At 47.1% G+C, this 25,834-nt stretch overlaps 1 protein-coding gene and 1 long non-coding RNA gene across 3 annotated transcripts in view; one reads left to right on the forward strand and one right to left on the reverse strand.

The window, feature by feature from the left end:
* Positions 1 to 23,439, reverse strand: part of FOXO3 (forkhead box O3) — a 111,448-nt gene extending 88,009 nt beyond the window's left edge. The window contains exons 1-2 of one of the 2 annotated variants that reach the window (XM_006101694.3): positions 23,176 to 23,439; positions 21,339 to 22,084 (exon numbers count right to left, since the gene is read on the reverse strand). In XM_006101694.3, coding sequence (XP_006101756.1) covers positions 21,339 to 21,956 — 618 coding nt within the window. In that variant the 5' untranslated portion in view covers positions 21,957 to 22,084; positions 23,176 to 23,439. Of the gene's footprint in view, positions 1 to 21,338; positions 22,162 to 23,175 lie in introns of those variants that run through there. The other variant, XM_023765128.1, reaches the window with a different exon arrangement.
* On the forward strand, positions 22,206 to 23,244 carry LOC111828478. The gene is made up of 2 exons (XR_002832364.1): positions 22,206 to 22,339; positions 22,924 to 23,244. It is a non-coding gene; the product is annotated as an uncharacterized LOC111828478 (long non-coding RNA).
* Positions 23,440 to 25,834: the final 2,395 nt, after the last annotated feature.

Here is a 25,834-nt window from a genome sequence, read left to right on the forward strand (position 1 = left end):
GGAGGCCAATGTTGGATGATAATGAGTCCAATGTGTAAAGTGATTTAGATTTTTGACTGGCTAAAAACCTAGCAGTCTACAGACTATTCTATATATATAGAAGCCTATATGCAAAGTGTCCCCTTGGGAGTTCGACCCACCAGGAGTTGGATCGCTCGCTATGACATGCGCTGACCACCAGGCGGTGGCGTGGAATGAAGGAAGGCCCCAGCCGGCAGCCAGCTGCCACTAGGGACCCTACCTGTGCACAAATTTCGTGTAGTGGGCCTCTAGTAGAATAATAATAATAATAGCTTCTCCTAAGATGCCCTGAATAACCTTAGAAGCACTAACGGGAGGTAAAAGGAATCTCTAAATTAGAGGAAAAGTATGGGGCACACACTGCAGAGGCTTTCAGCTGTCTTGGGAGTGAGAGCCCAGCCGCACTCTGCTGAAGGGCTGAGGAAGGGCAGAGGCCCCTCCTGGAGAGGGAAGGAGCCATGGATGCACTGTCAACTGGGATCCCCACTCAGCAGTCAGTAGCTGGTCCCCAGGCCAAAGGGCCTGTGAGCCCGGACCAGCTTTGCGACCCATCTGGCTTAGACTGAGGCACCTCTAGCAGAATTTAAACTCCAGGTGGGAAACTTCTGCTCCCAGGAGCTGGGAAAATAAGATGACAAAGAGTCTGCATGACCTAAAGACTTTGGAAATAGCAATGTTAGGTGGCTGATGGTTCAGAACAGGTTTTCCCAAGCCATGCTACTTTGCCAAGTGGATTATTTTGAGCTGAAAGCAAGGGAGACCCTGTAGGCTCACAGCAACTTCTGCCCCTCCCTTAACTACCTACAAGAATCTAAATCAGGGGCCTTTCCCAAAATGAGAGTTATCATCAGAGATAAATTTTATGACCTACCTATAGGGCAGGGCAAACTTCTAGTGACTGAACATCTATTGTCCCACAAATGACCTTCCTCCCCTCTGAAGCCTGAGGTGCTGGTGATATCTATGCTTCATTTTAACTTTCTGTCTCTGAACCTTTCGTGTATGTGGGGTCTCAAACTCTCTCATGTATGTGGGGTTCCAGTACAAATGTTTGTAATTAGGTTTCGTTATTTTCTCTTATTAATCTGTCTCATGTAGATTTAATTATTAGATCAGCCAAAAGAACCTAGAAGGGTAGAGTGAAATGTCTTTCTCCTCTACATGGCAAAGCAAGAGTCAAAGCCCTGAACTGTGAATTCAACTCTATGATCCTGTGCGAGCTACCATGTTTGAATTTCATCACTATGAAATAAAATAAGATTCCTGCGCCTTTTACCTCTCATTAGAGTGCTTCTGAGGCTATTCAGGAAAAGCTATCATCTTTATTACTTTATTAGTCTACAACCTCCCAGGTTTTAGCCAAATAAAAATCTAAACCACTTTAAATACACATTGGAAATGGTATCATACAAAATTGGCTCTGCATCCCCATAAATGCGAGTTCCCAGATGGCAAGATTCTTGGTGAAATCGTCCAAAAGACCAAGTAAGTGCCACATATTATTAGTACGTGTGTTCCCCTCATTAATTCACCCAACACTCTGCACGTTAGGGATGAGCCAAGTTATCTCCTTTACAAAAAGCAGACTCCGTATTCTTTCAGTTACACAAACAAATAACAAAGCCCAACGAAAGGAACGGCAACTCCCTCCTCCCTAGCAAGCGGGGTTCTGTGTTTTGTCACTTTTCCTGGAGGGTTGCAAAACTTCTACAAGGAATTCTTTCAAGTATTACTGTAATGCTTTTATCAACAGCAGAAAATTAACTCCAACAACACACTAGAGACCGTCAGAAATTTCATTACCAAAGGTGAAAATGAGGAAGGATGGGCAGAAATACTTGTCAGGATGCACAGCGCATCAAGACTTCCTTTCTTCACAGGCAAGAGAGACTCGGGGCCCTCCCAAGCAATGCTGCAACTTTCTGTGTGCACATGCCCATCACTGACTACACTGTAAAGTCAGCAAAGGCATCGACCCCTTCTACATCCATCTGGTCTTCCAAGCATCACCATGCCAGGGGACTGAAACAGGTGAATGAATGGTCATGGGTGTGGCCCAGGCAGCACGTTCCTGTGCTCTGTCTCCAAATGATCATGTCATGTGAGTCCTGGGGTCAGGCCTGGCCCCTGGCCCAGGCTATTGAAACTAGCACCACGGCCGTCAACCTGCTGCCGAGGGACCAGAACTGCCAAACCATTTGTGTTTACTAAGAAAACTTTGCTCACAGGAGGTTTAGTCAGGTAATTTTCTGTATTTTTAGTTCGCCTTTAAAGCGCACATAGATAAATTCACAACAGCATTAGAAACCCATTTTACAAACCTTTCGGTAATCAGTGTTGAGACTGAAATCTCCAGGTAACATTAAAAGTGACCAGAAGTGGGGCTTTCGCTCTCAATGCCAAAGCCAAAGAAATTGCTTGTTACAAAGACCACCACACTTCTCCAATACCTGCAGAAGAGCTTAGCATTGTCACTCTGACTTTAACAGTTACAGAAAACTGCTTAGGGAATTTAATTCCCAATAAAAGAGATCCAAGTCTACCAAACAGTACTTAATGTATGGACGGCCCAGCATTACGACTGGTAAAACTGTGAATTTCCCTTGCCGCTAACTGCTGCCAAATAAAGCCACTGATTCAGCTAACTGTGCCCACTCCTCTGGCACAAGGCACCTTATTGTTGGAACATGACATGGTGTGTAATGCTTTCCCCCAAAGTCACAACCCTCCAAGTTACAACCACGTAGAAAACTCAGGTCCCATCACTTTGGATACAGTGATGGGCTTGCTCCTTTGCCACCAGGTAATCCCTCTCCCAGGTCTGGAGGTTTATAGGCAGCATTTTGGCCGCCTGAGGATGTCTCCCACAGGTACATTTCCACAGAATGCCTCCACACTGGCAACCGCCAATTACAAAGCCTTGTTCCTCCCTGGAGAATGATGTAGTGGTGTCTGAAGTGAGGAGCGTGTCCAGACAAGTGTAGGCATGTTCAGGTCTTCATGACAGCAGCTCGGGCTCTTCCTCCAAAAGTGGCGACTGTGGTGACCACCAACTCAGTTCGTCACTGTGCCCTTCCAGGTGAGCTCCTTTGCGTCTCTCATCCTTAATCTCCTCATCCAGAAATAATGGGTTAAATCAGATAACATCCAAGGCGTTCAGTTCCACAACTCAAGAGGTTCTATTATCAATTTAGCATTAATTTGCTTCTCAGATGAGTCCTTCCCCTAGAAAATCCCTGAGGATACAGGGCCCAGGTGAGATGGATACTGGGCTGGCAGATGTGGGGCCAGTTACACCTAACATAGGTGGTGAATAATAGATTGAGGGGTAGACTGACCTACTGCACTATTTTTTCTGGGTCAGACTTGGCTTTCCTATCTTTATATATAGGAAGCAAGAGAAATCAAAATATCAAAAATCTGCCCTGAAAAATTACCTCCTCAAAAATAAATAAGTAAATAAATCCACCCTTTAATATCTTCTAGGAGTCACTTATCTACATGACAAAAACCCAACTGACAGGTATTAAGGTTTATAGGGTAAATGAATTATCTTACAAACAGCTCACTTATTTTCTCCTAGCTCTTTTAAGACAGCTCTGTTTACAGGCAGAATGTGAAATTTTCATTTTAAAAAGTCTAACCTCTTTGAAAAATGTTATTTGCCAATGACTGAGAAAAGAGATGTTTCCGAGTTCTCACAACTAGTTCCAGAGACTTCCATGTGACTTCTCGGAGGAACACTGTCTCCTGCTAGAACACAGGGCTGGGAATCTTGGGCTTCTTAGCACATGCTTCACCTTCACCGCCACTCACCACGAGTCTTAGGACAAGTCACAAGTCTGCCGGGCCTGCTTCCCACATCTGGAGAACAAGATGTTTAGGATGATCCCTCTACTTAATCTAAAAGCAACTGGCAGGCACTGAAGTGGCCAGTAAATAAATGGCCCATGCCAAGCCAACCAAGAGAGAAGGTTGATTTCCCCTTCTTTCTGTGGGGGTAAAAGAGTGCAAGGAAAATATTTTGTCCCTATATGACAATTAAAACTCTTTATATAATATTCAAAAAATAGCCTTGGTTGTTTGAAAGGCTTTTCTTAGAGAGTATGAAGCCTATATTTTAAAGTATTGAGAAAGCTTTATCTTTATCATTAATCTCAGAGAAAATGGAGATGCTTTTTATTTTTCACGCAGATGAGAAATACCAGACAACCAAGTTCTTGTAACAAAGCTTTGGCAGCAAGCTGCAGATCATTTTTCATGAAAGGGTGATAATGGAGAAAAGATGGAACATACAGTTTCCTATTTCTTTCTTCTCATTCCTTTGCCCCTCGAGCACAGGGGACTCTGGGATTTAGTTTACGGACAGAACGCTTCTCCCACTTCGACAAAGAAGAAATTATTCGTAATTCTAAACTCCTTGGAAAACACTATCAAAGCAAAAACGTTATTTTTATTATTCCAGAGCCACAGAATAACTCTGCTTTTCCCTTTTTCATTCCAGAGTATGAACTGCTATGGGTCACTTTCCTCCCCAAAGTGTCTCAATGGTTCCATTTTTAATTATAAAATGTGCTCATTAATGATACCATTTAACTGAGAGTACGTATGTGTTGTTAGATAATGCTCTCTGAAGAGATTACATAATGGTCTAACTGTCCTAAACCCAGCCATTGCCCCTGATATGTCATCACAATCACACAACTATAACCCTCCAGCTCCTGCCAAGGTAGTTTTACTGGGCCATCACCCAACACTAGAGGATCCCTCTTTGCCAATCAATTAACCACCCGCATCGTCCGAAACTTGGCCCCCTTGTCCTGATGCTTCCATCATTCAACACCTGTTCACGTCAGTTCACCTTCTTAAACCATCACACACAATGTCCTGGGCCTCAAAGTGTGAAGCAGATCCAAAGAAGAGAATAAAAGCTAGACCTGAATGAGCAATTTGCTTCCGAAACCAGGCCAAGCATGACATGGCTGCTCACCCAGTGGTAGAACACACTTAGGCCGCTTCTGCTTCCACAGGGGAAAGGAAGAGCGGAAAAGCAGTGGCTGCAGGGAAATTCAGATGTGGTGCCGAGTGAAAGCGTCTCTGTCTCATTTCTGAATCTGCAAAATACAACCTGGGTCACCTGCCTTGGAAGACACATCTGTTTGGCAGCCTGGGGAAAGAGGCAATTTGGAAAGTCCCATCCTTAAGAATAATTACATTTCACAGGAGTGCAAGTCTTAAAGGTCTTTGAGTTCACTGCGAATGCCTGTCCACAACCTAACACTCCACTCTGTTCTTTGTGTGTTCTGAAAGAGTGACAAGCCAGGTAGAACACATGTGTCTTAATTTTTACAGAAGATCATGCAAGCTTCCCTCCTTTCTCTTTTTTTTTTTTAAACCAAAATGAGAGAAGTGAGAGGAACAACCCAGTGAAGTCTCAGGCAGTATTTTAAAATCAAAATCCCTAAAGCTTGAATAAATTAGCAATTTTAGCGTTTATTTTGTCAAAGTAGAGACATGCCGATGCAGATATCCCACCTCTATCACCTACCAACTGTCCGGCCTTGGCTAAGTCACTTAACCAGCCTGTATGTCAATTTTCTCATCTGTAAAGAGGAAGACCTAATACCTATAAAGCTCTCAGCAGTGTCTGCCACATAATAAATGTTCAGTCAACAGTAGCTTTTAGTTATGACCATGAAAATGACAGGTAAACCTAAGGCTGTGACTACACACATCACACCTATTTGTACCAATGCAGACTGAAGATCTGATGGTTTTTGCCCTTTTGGTGGGGAGGGGATAAAAGCTTTCCAATTTCAACTACAACTCTCCCCAACTCAGCCTTATGCAGAAGTCAGAGACACAGGGACCTTCTTCTCAAAACCAAAGCCCTCCTCTATGGCCTCCCAGCGGGGATTTCCAAAGAATGTTGAGCAGAGAGATGTCCCTAGTACCATCTTCTTATCTGGGCCACAGGGGCCAAGCACTCAGATCCCTCTGATCCTCGGCTGGAAGCCACACCTTCTAGACTGCTGACAGACAGGCTTCTCCTATGAGCCTGACTGTTCCTGAAGGCACTCCACTCCTCTGAAAATGCATCCTAGAAACCAGATATTTTCAAGATACCCTCCCATCCCTGTCCCCCAAATATTCGAGCACCCTTTTGGAAAATCAAAATGGAAGTGAACTGACACGTGTGTACATGCTTCATCTGTGAGCAGTGGCAGCTGTGGGAAGCATCCCACTGTCCTAAGCCCTTCAAGTTCCCACCAGCTGCATCTGACTGATGTCTGATCTCAAAAGTCCCTAGTACTCTCCTTGGAGCCCAATTTTGAATGCTGTTTACAGTGGGGCTTTGTTTGTTTTTACTTATTCATTTGAGAGAGAGAGAGAGAGAGAGAGAGAGAGAGAGAGAGAGAGAGAGAGAGAGAGAGATCAATTTGTTGTCCCACTTACTCATACATTCATTGATTGATTCTTGTATATGCCCTGACCAGGGATCAAACCTGCGTATTGGGACAGTGCTCTAACCAACTGAGCAACCCGGCCAAGGCTGTTGACAGTGTTAATGGCACGACATTCAGGACCCTCCTCCAAACGCTGGCCACAGACATAAGTCCCCGGATGCAGCTGATCCCACCACTGCAATAACCTTCTGATGTCTCCGCACCTGGGCCTGCCTCTGGATCCTTCCCACGAATCCTGGGGAATGTGAGGAGAGTGATGTGCCTGCCCTCCCATTCCCAAGGAGAAACCCCTCTGAGGCGCAGCACCCAAGCCACGCCACCTCGGACAGTACTTCTTGTAGGAAAAGATATGCTGCATACAGAAGAATATGCGAGCATCCTGTAATGCAAACAAATCCTGTGTTTTTGTTTGTTTTTTAATGTGTCAGATATAAGAGTATTTATGAATCTCAGACAACATTCCTAAGCAGCTGCTAAGAGATCCTGAAATGAACTTCCAAGTCCTGGCCAACCCACTGTTCTTTGCACTATTTATATTCCTAAAGCCATCAGCTATGCCTGATACGGCCGATCAGAGGCCCTGCTTAATGGACTACAGAATCCAATGATACCCACACGCAGCCATCACTGGTTCTGATCTTTACCTGGCTTCACCTTGTGGTGGGAGAGGCCGTGTGCCTTTTTGGTGTCGGAGCCAAGACGGATGCCATCTCCTCACCATGGCCTCGCCTCGGGCCTCGTCACGAGAGCTGCATCACTTTCCCTTCACTCACCCTCTCACACTGATTACACCCAGCACATTTTAATCTTATCTTTCTCCCACATGTCCCACGTCTGTCTGTGGATGAGTCAGTGCGACTACTCCCCTGTCTGGTGCTGGTCTGAAAATGAGGAACATTTCCCAAAGACCAAAACAAACAAGGGGAAAGATCAGAAAACAGAAAGAAGCCAAGCTAAACACGAATCCTCTGCACACAATGTGTGACTAGGACGCACACTTGGCTCCCCCAATGCACCTGAGCAGGTCCTTCATTACCCTGCAGGGCGGTGGGTGCCCTTGCTCTGTGCAGAAAGCTACACAGCAATGAGGCTCTGTCGGAGTCTAGGTCTCTGCTACATTTCAACAGACACAACCACAGCCTGGCTGTTCATCTTTTCCCACTCTTGTCTGGATTCTGAAGCCAAGATGGCATGAGAATTTTGATTTTTGACTCCTAGGAATTCAGAGGAATTCCAGACTTAGCAAAGGACTTACAAGCAGTGGTTCTCAAACTTCAACTTGCAGAAGTACCTGGAGGCCTTGTTACAATACAGATGGTTAGGTCCAGAGTTCCTGATTCAGTGTGTCTGGGGTGGGCCCAAGAATCTGCATTCCTAACAGATTCCTGGATGTTCCTATGTGATGCTGATCTGGAGATCACTCTTACAGGACCTCTAACGGAGGCACCAGGCTACAGTAGACCCGCTGGGATATCAGAGCAGGTTGCACAGAGAAGGAACACTAACTTTGTGTGTCTCAGTTTTCAAGTCTTACGCAATGACTTGAAATAGCACCATCTCTTCTAACAAATTCCTGAAAACTTCAAAATAAGTTAACTGGGGTCCACTACAGACTAGAAAAACAAGTGGGAGTTGGAAACTTTAAAAAAGCCACATTCATTTATAGGAAAGGAAGTACAGGAGGAGATCCTAGATAAACACAGCTTGTTAAGCAATGATGCCCTTGTCCTGGAGGCCAACTGTTCTCTTAGATCCCAAATTGACGGTGCTCCTTTTAATACGGAGCTTCCAGGGAGCAAACTCCACCTTGTAATCTTCCCATGGACAAGAAGGTGAAAATAGATCTAAAAGTCAATACAAAAATAGTTGGTAACTTCCACAGCCAAGATCTCTCATTTTTCTAAGACAATGGTTCTCAATCTTAACTATCCATTGAAATCAGATGGGAGCTTTAAAAACATAGATGCCCACGCCGTATACCTGGAGATTCTGACCTGACTGGCCTAGGATGGGACCCAGACACAAGGGATTTTTTAAAGCTCCTTGGGTAATTCTCAAATGCAGTAAGGTTGAAAACCATGATGCAGGAAAAAGTCAGAGAGAGAAGACAGGTGGATGGGAAAGAGAGAAGAAGCCTCCTTTAGAAAATGTCGAGGAAACATAAAAGGAGAGAGAAAAGAATGAGCGAGCAACTGGGAACAACTCGGGCAAGTAAAACTGAAACGTTTAGTCTGAGATGGATCTAAGGATCAACCCAACGTCAGCTGTCTTGGGTTCAAAAACCTGAAATGGCTAGGTGGTCAAGGCAGCCCTCATTTGCCAAAGACCTGGTACCAGTCCAAAGACCTATCAGGAAACCCTTTTAACAAGATGTGCTATTTTGTGTTGTTTTTTCAGAAGAGTTAATAACTAGGAACACAAGGCAAAGACCTGTAACTTCTCACAAACAAATCATCAACTTTGAAATCATGTACCAGAAAAAAACAGTAAAATTTATCCCTGAGCAAAATTAAATGTTTTTCTTTAAAGGGAAGGCAAGGGAAGAGATTGAAGAAGTAACTCTCAGAGAATGTGGTGAACTGTCCTCCCAGTAACCACACTGACAAATGAGTTTTCAAAGTTGTAAAGATCATGTGATGCAGATGATAAAATCAAGCGAGTTATTTTCTCCTCTTCCTTCTTGAGTAGCATAGATGCATGAAGTAACAAGCTGGGGAAAATGTTTGAAAGCTTTACGATCCTGTTTAGGTCAGAATGATGAACACAAAACAGACCACGGAATCTCAGGGCAGGTAACACAGACAGACAGACAGGTGAAATTATTTCTGCTCACATAAACAAGATCAACACTGGGAGGCCAGAGAGAAAAATCCAGATGTATTTCCACTTTGTTAATAGCGAAAACTGATTCATCAATTCAAAGTTTTTTATTTGATTAGAAAACTATACTGTAGATAAATCTGCATCCTAAAAATGAGAATTTTTTAATACAAGCATTCATTTGTTAAATAATCACTTTAAACTTGATTTAGAAGAGTTTTCACTAGCACAAGTTAGCTTTCCTAACTTAACACATGGTACTGCACTTACTCAGTACTAAACTGCCCACAAACTGACTCAAAGCATTCCCTGATTTTATATGACTGGAGGAATAAACCTCTCCCTTCCTCCCAAAGAACACACCTACTAAATGATGCCCATGATCAAGTGCCAAATTTCTCCTTAGCAACTGATGTGAAGGAGGAAAGTGGTAAAGCCTAAATATGGCCCAAGTGACCTAGACTTTCAGCCTGCAATAAGGATCTTTATGGAAAGGGAGGGCATGAAATAGGACTGATTTGGATAATTCAGTTCAGCAGAGGACATGCATTTATTCAAGCAGAAGGCTGTAAGCTTATCTTTATTGGACAGGGTTGGAGATAGAAGGCCTGATCTAGGGCACTCATTTCAAGAAAAGTATACCAGCTCACCTAGGAAGTTCTCTCTCAGGAGCCTAAGAGCCCATGTGTGCCAAAGCAAGCACACTCATACTGGTATCAGCTCAAAGACAACTTTAAAATAATCAGGCCTACAACCTTCTCATAGCCCATTCCAGGCCTCTCGGGCTTACACAAATGATACACCTGACCTACCTGATCATTATTCTGTTACAAAAATCAGAAGAATGCTTAGGCTCAGAGTTTCAATTTTTACCTAAAGGAAATTACCTTGCTTAAAATTGAGTCCATGGACCACTATTTATTTGAATGATAGGGTACATTCATACATGGCAAATTAATCTGTTAAGGGAACTGTACTGCAAAATAATCAGTTACTAGAAGTATGCCTTCTCATTCTACAAACTGGGGGGCGGGGGGGGGGCGGGGGCAGGTACCCAATACAGACTGAGATACAAAAGTACGAGGGTTAGATTAACAAGTCCTTCGCTGGGAAAGGAACGCTGGTAGGCAGCCCCAGTGACAGCTCTGGTGTGAGGTAAAAACCCTGGAAGAGCTGCAGCAACACTGAGTTTTAAATTGGGTACGATTTTTTTAGGAATTTACCAACATGAAAAGTTCTGATGAAGAGATCTAGAGAAAGCATTTTACTTTATAAAACTATTACAGTTATTATAGTGATATTTTTTTCAAATATTAAGTAAAATAAAAAATTCAAAAAGGTTAGAGGAATGTGAGCAAGAGGTTTTGAACATCACTCAGCCAAAAATTATGTATCAAATATGGGGTACCAAGGCAGCTGTCTAGATCGTTTATGATGAAAGAAATGTCATTTTCAAAATCAATTATTAGGACAATTCGGGGGGGGGGGGAATCAATTTTGAGACTTGAATTATGTGAGTTAATGACTTAACTATCCACTTGATCTTTCTAATGTACTACCAATTTTCAAGAAGACATCTCACAAGCAATTATATTGGATATAATTTTATGCTCTCCTTAAATTTCAGGTTTACAGCCAGATTTGTACCTTTAAAAGTCTACCATGGTCATGGCCACCCTCTGCAACTGCCTCCAGCCCCTCCCCTCCCTCACACCGTGGCTATATTCAGTTATCAGGCAGAACCATTCTGCCTGCTCTGCATTTATCATGGGGTTTCAGTCTATCTTCTGGACACAATCCAGACACTACTCACCTATCTTTACTATGAAACTGAGAGTTCTGAAATTTTTTCCAACACACACATGAGATTAGTATTCTGCTAGCCACATTTTTATCTTAGGGCACATGGGTTCTGCAATTCCTGCAGCCAATTAAAACCAGCATTTTAGGTCCTACTCATAGACATTTTTACCTTGAAGACAAAAGCAGTAAGCTCTTCAACAGAAATAAACACTTTAACCTGGCCAGCAACTTACATTATGCAACATTTTCTGTTTCTGTCTTGGCAGCCTGCCTTAAACCCTAGTAACTGCATTGCAAAGAGTCAACCACTCACAAAATATTTTTAATACCTTTAATTATGAGATCTGATTCCGCAGCCAAACTTCTGCCAGGAACTTCTTGTAAATACCCTCCCCCACCCCCCACCCCCAGAAATCTGCTTTTCTTGGTGGTGGTGTCTCCATTCACCTACCTACCTAAAGCCTATGGAAGCAGAGACCCCCTGTTCGCCCAAGGGAGAATTTCTCAGAGATAATAGCCCAACCCAAAGGATTTCTACACACCATGTCTCCCTTTGTATCTGACCCACAGTAAACCGCAGTCACACAAGTCAGTGACCAAACAGAAATGAATCCCCAAACCAACAGGTGTCTGAAAGAACTCTAAAGCCACTCCTCCAGCTCCCCACTAAAAGCCCACCACTGACTCCATGAAGTTACCAGTTCATGCAAAAATCAAGGGAAGGAGCCCGAGTCACGGGTCCAAGTCCACTCTCCCATCAACACACAGAGGGGTGTTAGTTACCTGAGTCAGCCACACTTGGAAGACAAGCATGCAAGACGGTGCTCCCAAGGATTAACTCGAGGGTTAGTGGTAATATATGTAAAGAACGTGGCACATAGTAGCAACTTTTAAAATAGCAGCTATTTTCAAAAGGTATAACCTTCCAGTTATAAAATAAGCAAGGCATGGGGATAAAATATACACCAGGTGACTGTAGTTAATAATACACATTACATATTATAGTTAACACTACACATTTGAATGTATTACGAGAGTAAATTTAAAAGTTCTCATCACACACAAAATGGGTAACTGTGCAGTGATGGGTGTTAATTAGGAGCTGAGGGGACTCGAGAGAGATTCTGGATTAGCCTCACCACCGTCGGAGATAATGAACCTGACAGGGCTCCATCTTCTCAAGCCCTGACAGGAACAGGGAGGAGAGGATTCTGCTTCAACACCTCCTTCCAATGAGGAGCCTGGAAGGCCGGCTGTTCTAGACCAAAGCTGTCATCCAGGCCACATGGCCGTACTGTAAATCTCACAGCCCACACTCCACCAGGACTGTGAGGCATGGGGTGTGAAGCCTCACCACCAGCTTCCCAAGCCAGGCCAAGAAGAAATTCAGTAAGTGGAGAGGGAGCCTAGGACAAGCCACGGCAGACATGAGAGGGAGGGAAACGTTCTGATAGTTCTAACTGGGAAACCAAGGAGAACTCGTGCCTCCCTGCTTCCCCTCACAGCAGGAAAAAGAATGAAATTTAAGTTACCAGCAAGTTGCCTATGAATGATTAACATTTTAATTTTAATCTAATTAAAACGTTATTCTCTATCTGCAACCCTGCCTGTCCCTCTCTTCCATCCCTGTGCTTCTGTGTCCTAATGTTAGCACAACAAGTTACTGCAAATGTAGGGGCTTCAAAAAACAAAAATGCATTCTCTCAGCGCTGGAAGCTGTAAGTCCAAACTGAAGGTGCTGGCAGGGCCATGCCCCTCTGCAGGCTCCAGGAGAGGATCCCGCCTTGCCTCCTCCCGGGGCTCCTGGGCTGGGAACTGCATCGCTCCAGTCTTCGCCTCAGCCTTCACTCCGCCTTCTCCACATCTATGTGCTCCCCTCTTCTCTCAAGGAAACCAGTCATCGAAGTTAGGGCCCACCCTAGTCCAGTATGACCTCATCTTAATTTAACCAATTACCTCTGGAAAGAGCCTATTTCCAAATGAGTTCTAAGGTTCCAGGTAGACACGAATTTTGGAAGGGATACTTTTCAACCCACTGTAACTCCCAAATTAAAGTAAATCACCAAAACCAAAATATGGGGCAAAGTGGAGGAAAATGACAAATTATGGCATCACAGAAATGTAAAAAAAAATTCAAAAGTTATGATCTCCAGTGGATCCAGGACTACGAAATCTGAGTTGGAGATGATGTAGTTTTTACCATTCTCTCAACCCATGGGAAACTGAAGTTTTGGAAAATATCAAAAGTCTCAACCAAAATAGCACTAAAACAGATTATTATACTGATCCAGACACATTCTCTGAGATTTGGTATTAGGTATAGATGGACATTCACATATATCGTCAGAAGTGGAATAGCAACAAGATTAAAGGCAGGGAGGAGATTTTTCAGTTAAAAGGGCTTTCATTTAACTATTTGGGGATGGGATATGAACATGAGTTTTAGAATAACAAGGTTTCCTTTAAAAAGTTACCTAAGGTTTTTAACTGCTCTTCTCTCTTCCAAGCTATCCTTTTATCATGATGACATATGCCTACACAGAAGCATGACATATTAGATCTTGATTGTTTTTAATCAAGGTACCACTTTAGCTATATGGGGAAAAATACTTGAGATCAGCTTAAAATCTTGTGTACTCCCTCTGCTGGCTCTGAATTTAAAATAAATTATCAATGGCATCAGGAACCAAGTTATTAATTTCTCTAAACACAAGGAAAAATATGACATGAATTCTCCCACACACGTAAAGGTCTTAAAAGAAATAAATAAGAAATTACAAACATGTACTGAAAACTCCCAAAGGTATCTCTGTTGGATTTTTCTATGAATTCACTTTTCCAGGGGAAAGCTAATGCAGTTCATTTGCTTGGGGCAGGGGTCACTTCCTGCATTGGCCTTGCCCTCCAACAAGGCTGCCAGGAGCTTTCCTTGCTCTGTGTTCGCCTCTCCACTGCAGGATTGGGGTGCATCTGGACATGCAGACCTGGTGAGCACCCAGAAGTTAACCTGGCATCTTCACCATAAGGGATTACTCGAGTAGCAAGTACTGGAAGGACCTCAGCCCATCAGAGTAGTCCATTTCATTTTGTAATGTTATCGCATATTAGTTAACTGCCACACTACAAAGAGAAAAAAATCTCAAGATAAAAGTCTCAAAAAAGAAATCCAACTGAAGAGAAGACACACACTCTAGAAAGGCCCAGAGTACTCCAGTCATATGTTTACGTTTTACCATCCCCTCAACCCATGGGAAACTGATGGAGCAATACATCACAATAGTCTATGGAACAATTAAGAATTTAAATTTTTTAAAATAAATCTATGGATGCCTGCTACTTTACTTATTTTCCCAATTGGGGAAATTGTGATGCTGAGAAGTAAGAGTTGTTTGGTCAAGAATAAAATGGTTAAAGGTACTGAGTTTGTCTGTGGCGGTGATGTGATCAAAATCGAGGTCTTTTATCACAATCACCAGCCTAACCACCTGTTCAGAAAACTCTACCTCGAAAGAGCTACAGACTGGCCCCCTGAAAAGGTCCCTCTCGAAAAGGTGGTTTCTCTTCTTCCTTCATATGTGACATCTATTTTCCAATCCATGACAAAACCTCAACACGTCTGAGACTGATGCCCCTAAATGCAGAACATTATGGACAACTTAGCTCTATACAACTTGGCTCCTATATATAAGTGGATACGTCAATGTGAGGCAGAACAATTCCGTGGTGACGCTTTCTAGACAGTACGTATTGATGCTGTATAAAGTGCGATACACACAAAGGTGACAGGCTGGATATCAACTTTCTCTTAATGAAAGGTCATCCCAAGATCAGGTTTCCCTCAGTTTCTGTGATGGGTTGTGACTGGCACTGATCAAGCTTTTTCAGGGACGTCTACAGTAGGAAACAAGACACTGTGAGAAATGCCTTAGATAGCAGAGCATCATTTCATAATTACACTACATCATACCAACATCAACACAGGAGGTCTAAGACTTGGGCCACCTTCATAGCGACAAGTATCCAGACTCTAGCACGTGACATAACCTCACTCCTGAGTCACATCAGCCCCTTTCAGTGTCAAACCCCAGAAAAGGCTGTCCTCATGGGCTGAGGACATGGTGATCCTAAAAGCAGCTCCAAGTATCAGAAACACTTATTTGTTTGGTAGACACATTGCACGCTCTCTCATGGCTCTTACACTGTGATTGGGAATATACAGGAGTCACAGAAAAATGACGAAGGAAACAGGCAGGAGTCAGGCGTGGGCCGGGTAGGGTGGATAAAGTAGGCCTTTTCAGCAAGGTGAGCTGAGAATGAAAAAAAGAGAAACACAGCCACTCTGTGTGAGCTGGCCTAGAGGAGGGGGAGGGGAGCAGAAAGGAGCAAATGAAGACTTTGCAGAAATGGAGGCACTGGCACGAACAGCTGTGAAACCACAAGGGTTAGCAGCAGACATTACTGACAGTGGTGCTCTGGGCTCACGAGGACACTCTTAACTCCGTTTCCTCGCCTGTAAAATAGTTAGATGCTCTCTAAGACCTCCTTTAGTTCTGAATTTGAGGCAAGAACAGTTGCAGATACGTTTGTCTGTCTCAAGGCTCCACATCCACTCTCCAGGGGGAGGTCCGTCCCACACCAGGCCCCATGAGACAGGAATTGGGGCTCCCAGATCAGTCCAGGGCCCCAGATATGCTCTAATCTAGGTGAATTTGGCAAAGCCCCGCTTCTCCCAAACTGCAGCAGCCACATTACAGTGGCCTTGCATCTCCAAAGCAAGCTGAAAATAATCTGCAGAGAAGTAAAGGCCAGCGTCAAGCCAGAGCTGAAACACGAGGGAAAGCAGAAGTACGCATGTGAAAAAAGGCAAGAGAATGGACAATAAGGACAAGTTCACAGAGCACATATTTGCATGTTTATTTTCTGTCTTCCCCCAATAGACTGTGAACTCCTGTGAACTGAAACCTTATTTGTCTTGTGCTACTACTAGATCCCTGGGGCCAGCAGAATGCCCTGCACACAGTATGCCTCTCATAAATATTTGCTGAATGAATGAAATGGCATGTGATGCAAATGGGTAAAAAGAGTTTTCTCTTCTCAATCTTTTACTCACTTACTGTACCTCAGCTGTAATATCTGCTGATGCTCACGCACCTGTATGTATGTCATCCCAAAGGACTTCTTTAGCAGCAAAAAGCCAAAGTGAATCTTCAGGACCCCTCAATTTGTGATACAGGAAAAGGTGTGGAGAAAAATGAGGAGTCAAGCATAGGACCAAGGCTGTTCCCTACAGGTGAGATGAATGTGTATGAAAACAAAAGAAATCCCACACTCTGTCCAGCTTCAGGGACAAGCAATGGGTAAGTGGGACACCTCACCAGAACGCACAGGCCTAAAAGTCTTATCTTTGCATTTTTTAATCAAGATCTTTGGATGGATGGAGTCTGCTTAACTTTTCCAGAGCAAGTAAATGACTTTTTAGTGGGACAAGGCCTCTCCATTAATTTACCAAATAAAAATATCTTGCAGGTTTTAAGTAAGAATCACGAGTATTAAAAAGTTTAACTACAAGATGTTCTTGTATGGTGTCATTCTCTTAAAATAGAACTCTCCTAAAAGCTCCTAAAAATAAGCCTGCATAGTTTCATTTCATTTTCTAAGGAGATAAACATATCAAAACCAACACTTCACTTCTTTTTTAAAGAGTCTCTCTGCTACATAGGGCTCACAGATCAAAGTCCAAAAGGGCCAGTTTCTTCACTTCATGGGTCGATGACACAGCTTTGAGAAAGAGGAAAACAGTCCCCCTCATGTATTGCTGCTGAAGGAAGAGGAAGTGTATTAGTTGAGAATCACTGACGATGACAGTACTGCCAAAGGAAATTACAAAACAGCCTTCTGGCAACATGGGCCCAGCAGAAGACAGATTCCTCACACACCACCATAACTGGCCCTTTGGTGAGTTACTCCAAAGGCGACTGAGGTCAAAATTATGAGACAATATGGAATTATTATGACTTTGTCATTTTGAAACTTTAAATATGTATTTTTTAAACATAAAAGTGCGGTTAAACTAACATTTTCTTAATACAGTATGTTGAAAAGGAACTGAATGCATTACTCTGAAAAAAACTGCAACAGTGGGCACGTAAACAAGATTTATGTGGCAGGTCAGCCCTCATCTCTTCACCTTGGGAAGATGCTCTAAGAGTGCACATTATCCTACGAAGGAAGACCCGGTCTCCTGAGCAGTCACCCTCTGCAGCAGCAGCAGCAGCCTACATTTGTGAAACTGTGGGAGCCACCACAGAAACTCATGGCTGCATCATATCTCAGTGCCCTGATCCGTGGGCAATGCAGGTGTGTGCGTGCATGTAGGAGACAAGCAGTAAACAGGCCTTACAAGGTAAACGCTGGAGTCCTAGACGTCTGCCCAAGTCAGGAGGAACCACTCTCAACAGTTTAATTATGGGTGCAGTGCAAGTACGTTTAATGGGAATTAAAAGAAATGTAACCTTTTCCCCTCTTAACCACATCTGATTATTCACTTCTACTTAAATGCCTGAGGTACGGGAACCTGTGAGATAGCCATCACCGTTCTCCCTGGCACAGCAGGTAACTAACAAACCTAAGTTAGCCAAGAACATCCTCTTTTTGTTAAAATGCTATCTTTTTTTTTTTTTTTTTGCCACTTTTGTCACTTCACAGTTCCCAAATACGCATACTGATAGGCACTGGACAGCTCTACAAACATGATGCACTCCTCGGCCTCCATCAACATTCATCTGTCTTTCTGATGCTGAAATAATAACCAAGACTAGATTGAGAGGCAAATATGTTTTTCAAGAAAACAACCTCTACTTATGTTAAGGGAACACATTACTTAGTAAATGACCTTTTAAAAAGATCAATTTAAAGAGGAAAACCGTGTGATTAAGAACAACGATCTCTAGAACTGCGGCTACTAATTACCTCTGTACTAACTAGCTGTGTGATCTTAGAAAAGTCATTAACTTCAAGAATCAGGTTCTTCACCTATTAAATAAAGGGTTGAACTAGATCCGTGGTTGGCAAACTGCGGCTCTCGAGCCACATGCGGCTCTTTGGCCCCTTGAGTATGGCTCTTCCTAAGCCTTAGGAGTACCCTAATTAAGTTAATAACAATGTACCTACCTATATAGTTTAAGTTTAAAAAATTTGGCTCTCAAAAGAAATTTCAATCGTTGCACTGTTGATATTTGGCTCTGTTGACTAATGAGTTTGCCGACCACTGAACTAGATCAACAAACCTCATCCTGGCTGTATATTAGAATCACCTGAGAAATTTCAAACCTCCCTCCCCTCCCTAAACAATAAACACTAATCCACCCACCAGCACAATTAAATCAGGTTCTCTGGGTAGCGATAGTTTTTAAAGGTTCTCAGGTGATTCTAACATGCAACCAGGGCTTCAAACCACTGATTCGATTCTGATCTCCAAAGCCTCTTTCATTCTATGACCTTAGGGTCATAATTCTGGTTATAGGCTCTCATAATGCAATGGCCTAAAAAGCCACAAAAGAAGTAAGGCCTGGACCCTGCATACTGTGCCTATGTACACACATGTCTAGGAGACATTAACCTGAATTCTAGACATTTTTAGGGGTTAAAAACTCAAATACATAACTCAGAATGAAAGTAATGTGGTTTAAATGCACACAGATGCTTCCAAAATGACTAATCATGATAGGATTCAACTCCTGAAACTTGGACCCATGAATATGGGTCACAATCAGCTCCTGACCTCTCCCTTTTCCCTCGTCTTCTGCCCCCACTAAACCACAAGCACAATAGGGTTGGCTAGTAGTCATAATCAGAATATGAAACCAGCCCCAGTCTCAAAGGGCCTTCACCATCATCAAAGATTTGGAAGTTTTTGCATGGCTGCATCTTTTGATAAAGGTCATCTTACAAAAACTCTTTAAATGATATCCCTATAGTCTTCAAGAATTAGTTATCACATAATACTCAGAAGTGGAACTGATGTAACCATTTACAGTAAAAATAATCATAAAATGTGTGCCCTGTATGAAACATATTAAGGCTTGAGAGTTTCAATTTACAATATTTCATAAAATTTTGGTTAAAGAGAAATAAGATAGCAGAGAAAGAAAAAAGGAACTATGAGACCAAAAATGGCTTAGGACATAAAACCACCAAGTTTATGACTAGGCCCAAAATCTCTACTGCAAATTGTGCAAGTTATAATAAAAATATAATTAGCAATTCAGTTACTTTTGATAATACCACTTTCTCACATAATTATTTTTTTAAATCCAATGTTATCAAACTGTTAATTTTACCTATAAGCACAATAGCATGAAATTACTTCTTAATGGTAAAAATCATAGGAAAGCTGAAAACCCTCCCTATGTTAACTAAGTTGAAAGTTAGCTAACTTGCAATTAACAGTATCTATGCACCAAATTCAAAAAATGCAGGACTAAATTCCAAGAATGAATGTGAGAAATTTGAAAAATACTCCAAAATCCCAAATCTATCTTCTTAAATCCAGTAAACTCACCCCTTCCTGATACTGTAGACTGAGATTAACCCTTGCTATCCACTTGGAAACTCAATTTTAAAAGGTATCACATTAGCACGGCTGTGAAACAGAACTCTCGGCCTTTCTCTAAAGAGCCCTCATATCACACAACTGGCACTCCTTTGCAAAGCAATAAAATTAAATCATATGTAGCATTCATACTGTCAGCATTTGTTAAAGGAAATGAAACAGATTTGTGGAATAATATCAAAGCACACATTTTGCTTTTAAAGTTTGTTTAATCTAAAAAAGGTTTAAATCTAAACAAGGCCACTCCAATATTGGCCATAATTTTTTTAAGGAACTTTACAAGGATTTTATTTTTAAGCAAATTAAAACTCAATACACTAAATTATTTAGTTTTTCATATACAGCCTCCTCTCCAACGCTTCAATTCTCCACTACATGTTATTTTATACACCTATTGAAACCCAGGAAGATACAGGGCTCCCCAAAGACAATAAAGGAAGGGACAGGAGGAGGAAGCAACTACCTCTTTAATTTAAAAAAAAAAAAAAGCAGCAACTAATTGCAAATAGAAGCAACTGATAAGCAATTAGTATCTCCAAATGCGCAGGAGCCTCTTCTGCCTGGCACTGACACATTCATATCTTGGGGGAAGGGGCCAGGAGGAGCAAAGCAGCTGGGTATCAGCAAGGGCACAGGAGCTAATCTCTCTCGGTGCCCAACTGCAGGAAGTCATTACATCATAGGCCTTTCCACACCTCTCTCCCTACCACGTGTCCAGTGCCCCCAAGAGGCTGAAAAGGAACAGTAGAGAGCCTCTCTTCAGGTTCACTTATTGGCAGAAGCCATTACAGCCCAGCCCTGCCACCAAACCTCCCTTCCAAAGGCCTCAGTGAGGCACCCGGCCTCCAGGCCTCCACACCTGGACCCCACCTCAAACAAGGCCAGAGTCCTGGCCGCGGCCGGAGCAGCAGGTGCGGCCACACTGCCTTGAGATGGCAGAGCTGACCTCTTCCAGACCCCAGAACATCTCAGGCTACTGGGGGCAGGCTGACTGAAAAGACATCTCTGAGCAATACAGGTGTTCACAGAGAGCCCGCCAGGGAGATGTTTGCAACCACTGGTTTTTCTAGTGATATCCTCATGCCTGTGGAAGTTAACACCCACAAGCCCGAAACTTGGACCCTAGGGTTCTCACCCAGCTAGTGACAACGCACCAAGCTCCTGGAAAACTCAAATCCAACTCCTCCTCCAGGCACCGAGTCCCAAACACAATCCCACGTCCCCGCACTCCAACCGCAGCGTCCTCGCCGCACCCCCACCACGGTGAATTCTACTCCAAAGTTGGCCTCGGACCTACCTGCTCCGCGCTGTCCGGGAATACAGCATAAGCACTCTTGTCCGTCTGTCCTTCTCTCTCCAAAGTCCCTTGCCCCTTCTCAGAACCTGACCATGCCCGACATTTCCCAGGGAGCCTCCTTCCCCCCCGCCGCCCCCCCCCCGGCCGCCTCGGGTACCCTTCCTTTGGGGTCACACAAAACTCCCCAAAGACCCACAGCCCAGGCTCTCTGCCAACCCCAGTCCCCAACGCCGGTAGGCGCGCTCCACGAAGCGAAGGGACGCCTGGCGCTGCGCAGGAGGCCGGCGAGTCCCACCACCCGCCCGAGGTAGGTACGCACCTTCCAGCCCGCAGAGCTGTTGCTGTCGCCCTTATCATTGAAGTAGGGCACGCAGCGCACCATCCACTCGTAGATCTGGGACAGCGTGAGCCGTTGGTCCGGGGAGCTCTGGATGGCGCGAGTGATCAGGTCGGCGTAGGACAGGTTCCCCCAGGCGTTCCGCCGCGACGAGCATTTCCTCGGCTGCCCGGAGCCCCCAGCCGCCCCCGGCTGCGGTGGTGGCAGTGGCTGCTGAGGCTGCAGCGGCGTCTGCGTCCCTCCGCTCAGCGCGCCCGCCGCGGGGGCTGGCCCAGACCCCGGGTCCTGCCCTCCGGGAGCCAGCAGCCGAGCCGAGTCCTCAAGGAGCATCCCGGCTCCCAGCGTGCTGCTCCCGCCGCCGCCGATCGCCATGGCCGAGCCGGCCCGACCGCCGCCGTCCTCGTCGTCTTCATCGTCCTCCTCCTCGGGGATCATGGAATCAGCGGCCGCCTCCCCCGAGGGTTTGGCCGGGCTTCCCTGGAGCTCCGGCCTCTGCAGGGGCCACGTACAGGAGCGCGGTCGGCTCTGCGGCTCGAACTCCGGGTCCAGCTCCACTTCGAGCGGAGAGAGAGGGGCCGGGGAGGCCGGCGCCTCTGCCATCTTCGCCGCCCGCCCCGCGGCTCGGGCTCTCGCGCTCCCTGCTCTGCCCGGGCGGGGTGCTACGGGGGAGGGACGGGGACGCTGCGAAGGCTAGGACTCCCGGGCGCCGCCGCCGCTACTGCCGCCGCCTGGGGAAGTACGAGTGGAGAAAAAAGGGGAGTTGGTTATCCCGGTCTGGAGCCCAGTCCTCGGCAAGTCTTCCGCCGCCGCGCCGCTTCCCGACCGCACCGCGCCCGCCTTCCAGGAGCAGGCAGACTTGGAGACGTGCGTCCCGAACCTGGCGCAGCAGACACCGCCCCCTGGTCAGGCCGCGGGGGAGACGCAGGCGAATCGACGGGCTCGCACTGGGGAGCACCCTCCCCCCGCCGCCGCCAGATCTGCAGGTCTCCGGGGCTAGGTGCTGGGCGGGGACGAAGGGGGAGGGGCGGGCCGGGGGAGGGGCGCGGGCCGCGCCTTTAAAGCGGTCAGCACGGGCGCCGGCGCAGCCCAGCCTCGCTCGAGCCCTAGCTCGGGCGGGCGTGCGTTTGTTTATGTTTCGCTCGGGCCCGTTCAAGTGCTCCCCGCGGCGCCGCGGCCAAAGTCTGGCGTCTTTGCAGGGCTCCTCTCCGCGCCCCCAGCCCTGCAAGCACCGCGCCCCCCTGACAACCCCCTCTTGGGGGCCGGGCCCAAGGCCGGGGACCGGGCGGGCAGCTCCCTTCTCCCCTCTTCGCCCGCGGGCCGCGAGGGCGAACGCGGGTCCGAGCGCAGACGGGCCCTTGTCACTTCCAGCGAAAAAGAAAATACGGGAAGAAGGGGGGGCAAGCAGCTCGGCGGGTGTTCGCCAAGGGTCGAGCTTAGCAGAAAGGGTTACTTTTGGGGTTTGTGTGGTTTATTTTCTCACGGACGCTCTGCCCTCCACCCCTTTCCCAAGAAAGGACGGGGGGGGGGGTGGGGGGGGAAGCAAGTCAGAACATAAATCTTCCAACAGGTCGGGAAGCGCCAAGTCTCCCGGGTCGCAAGAAAACCCGGACCAGCACGTTCATCACCTCCTTGCTCCCGCTGCTGCCATCTTGACAGTTTTCCCCCCTTCGCTCAAGTCCTTTAAAAACACTAGCGGGAGAGAAGAGGGGCGCGCAAACCGAGTCACGGGGAGGGAAAAGGGAAGCGCCTGGCCCAGCTCGGAAGCAGATCCGGAGTCACCGGGAAGGCGGCCGCCCCGCTGCACAGCTCCGGCGCCTACCTCGGTTCCTTCCCTTCAGGGACGGGGGGAGAGGACGCACAATCCCGCGCGGGCCCGGGGCACGGCGAAGGAGGGTCGCGCAACCTTGGCGAAGGAGAGGCGCTCCGGCCGCCACCGCAGCCCGCCCGAGGAACCGCCTGTCAGCCGGCGCGCCGCCGCCTTCCACATTCCTCCTCTTCCCTTCCACGAGCAGGGCGGCCGCGGCGGCAGCACAAAGTTATAGACACACGCAGGGTGCCTCAACCTAAGATGACGGCGGGCGGGTGGGTGGTCTCCGCCCAGGGGGAGGGCTGGGCGGCGAGCCCGGGTGTGCTGGTGTCCGTGTGTGTCTGTGCGCTCGCGTGCGCGCCTGCGCGGCTCGGCCCCGCTCCGCCGGGCCGCAGGCGTGGGTGTCCCGGCGCGCGCCGCGGGCCAGGACTCGGCGGGCTCCCGCAGCCTTCCCCGCGGGGCTCCTCCTCCCGGCCCCCGAGCCTCAACGACAACAGAGCGCGGTGCGGGCCCAGGAGAGGAAGGTAGAGGGAGCGCAGAGCCCCAAACGCTCTCCCAGTGCCGCTGATTGGTATCCTTGACTCGGGGCAGGACGCCTGGCGCCCAGGGTCCCCGTCCAGAGCGTCCTCCGCTGGGCTCTGGGCACGCCCTGGTGTCCGATTCCCATTGAGAACCCGACACCAAGTAACACCCGAGATAAGATGCCGATCGCAGATGGCAAGGGTTACCTCGGCGTGGATATATTGACAAGTGAAGATGTTGGTCAAGCCTTCAGGACTTCGATAAGCTGATGCCCTCAGATTTGATCCGGCACCAAGAGGTTTGCCCTGAATCTCTTACCCAGGACGCCGGACCACAATCGTGTTTCACTTTTCATGGATTTCATGGCAAACGAGGGAAGAAGTGTAACTAACTCAGAAAAAAAAAGGCAAATGATTGCCCCATTCCTAAACGCAAGAGCAGATTTTGAACAATTGTGAATGGGAAATAATTTGAATCTAATTTGCAAATGACTGCAAACGTCTAATTGTACATTTTTTACTTTTTTAAAAAAGACCTCTTTACAAGTCTTTTTCCAATGATTGGTGCCGAAATCATTCATCTGTGCACTAAGAATGCACTGCATGCTACTTGCACACCAAAACTTAATTTTTTTTTTTTCTTAAATCCTCCCACTGGAGATAAGTGTCTAGAGCGGGCTCCGCAGCACCCCGTACACACACACACAAAAAAGCCCAACCCAGCCTACGCAGAAGCCCGCCCACCCGCCCGACTCCCGGCTCCGGGCTTTGCGCGGGGCCCGTCACTCAAGTGACGTACGGCCCCGCCCCTGCACCAAGCTAGTTCGACGCGTACAAACAGATGATGTCATTGTATCCACACGCGCGTGACCCCAGAGCTCCACGCCGCGAAGCCATTCGCTGCGCCCCTTACTCGTCAAGCCACGCCGCGCGCTGACTGGCCGCGGCCACCATTCTCCGGGTCCCAGACGTCCCCTCCGTCCCCCACCCTCCAGCAAATAATAAACAATCGAGTAAAATTCTAAGGAGTGGTGGGAGGTAGGAGGGGAGAAACCAGAAGCCAGCCCTCCGCGTGCGGAGGGAAAGTTAACCGGTGGGGGACGTGAGAGGGCTGGAGTGGGGACGGGAGGGAAGGAGCACACCTGGGGCGATGGGTCTCGACGCGAAGCGCAAGCGTCAGAGGAGGAAAGTTGGAGAGCACTCAGCGGAGCACGCCTGGCATCACACGGGGGGCCCAGGGCCAGGGAAGCCCAGGCGCTCGGGGCTCGGGGGGCGGCACGCGGCCAGCCGAGGGGGAGGAGCCTGAGCGGCGCCCGAACGGCGCGGGCGGAGTCGGCTGACACGTGCGGGAGGAGGGCGGGCGCGCGCCGCAATGGCTCGCCCGGAGCGCGCGGCACCGCCAAGCGCGCGCGCTTGTTTACCGGCGCACGTGGGTGTTATTTTTAAATGGTATGTAGTGCCGGCTGCGCGGGAGAGTGGCGGGAGCTTGGAGCCGCGGCTCTAGCTGGGGGACGCGGCGGGGCCCACACCGCGGCTTCCCGGGGGCGCTGTTTGCTGGCCATCCAGGCTGTCCCCGCTGCGGGCTTCCGGCTCCGTCCGAAGCTTGGGCCGGGAAGCTAGATCATGAGTTTCATGCCCTGTCCAAGCCTTGGCGTAGATTACGAGTTCCCGCCAGGGAACATTGTCTTCTCTAAGCCCGGGCTCCGCTCCCTCATTCACATTCCGGGAACAGAGCCACCTGCTTCTCTTCCACCTGGAAGCCTTGCCAGGCCAGACTGCGCGGCCACCAGTTCCGGAGCAGATGTCACACGCCCACATGCTCACTCGCACACAACACCCTGACCGCAGGTGTACTCTCATCACCCTGCGCGGTTTGTGCCCTAGCTCTCTGGCTCTGACTGTCCCCAGTCCATATGTGCCCGTCCGTCTCTCGGGCTTACAGTTCTGTCCATGTGCAAATGCGCTTCTGTTACTTGGGGTTGTCTTCAGAAGCGGAATGCTGGAAAGGGGGCATCTGACTGCTTTCTGGGGTTGCTCCTCTGCGTGAGGCTCCACTCCTCTCATTGTGGGCCTGTCCGCTGAAAAGCCCTGAGTTTGCATTTGTTTTGTAGCCTGGTGGTGCGGACCCTGATGCAAAACAACTGTCAGCT

The sequence above is a fragment of the Myotis lucifugus genome, unplaced genomic scaffold, assembly GCF_000147115.1.
Source record: "Myotis lucifugus unplaced genomic scaffold, Myoluc2.0 scaffold_378, whole genome shotgun sequence".
Taxonomy (NCBI): domain Eukaryota; kingdom Metazoa; phylum Chordata; class Mammalia; order Chiroptera; family Vespertilionidae; genus Myotis; species Myotis lucifugus.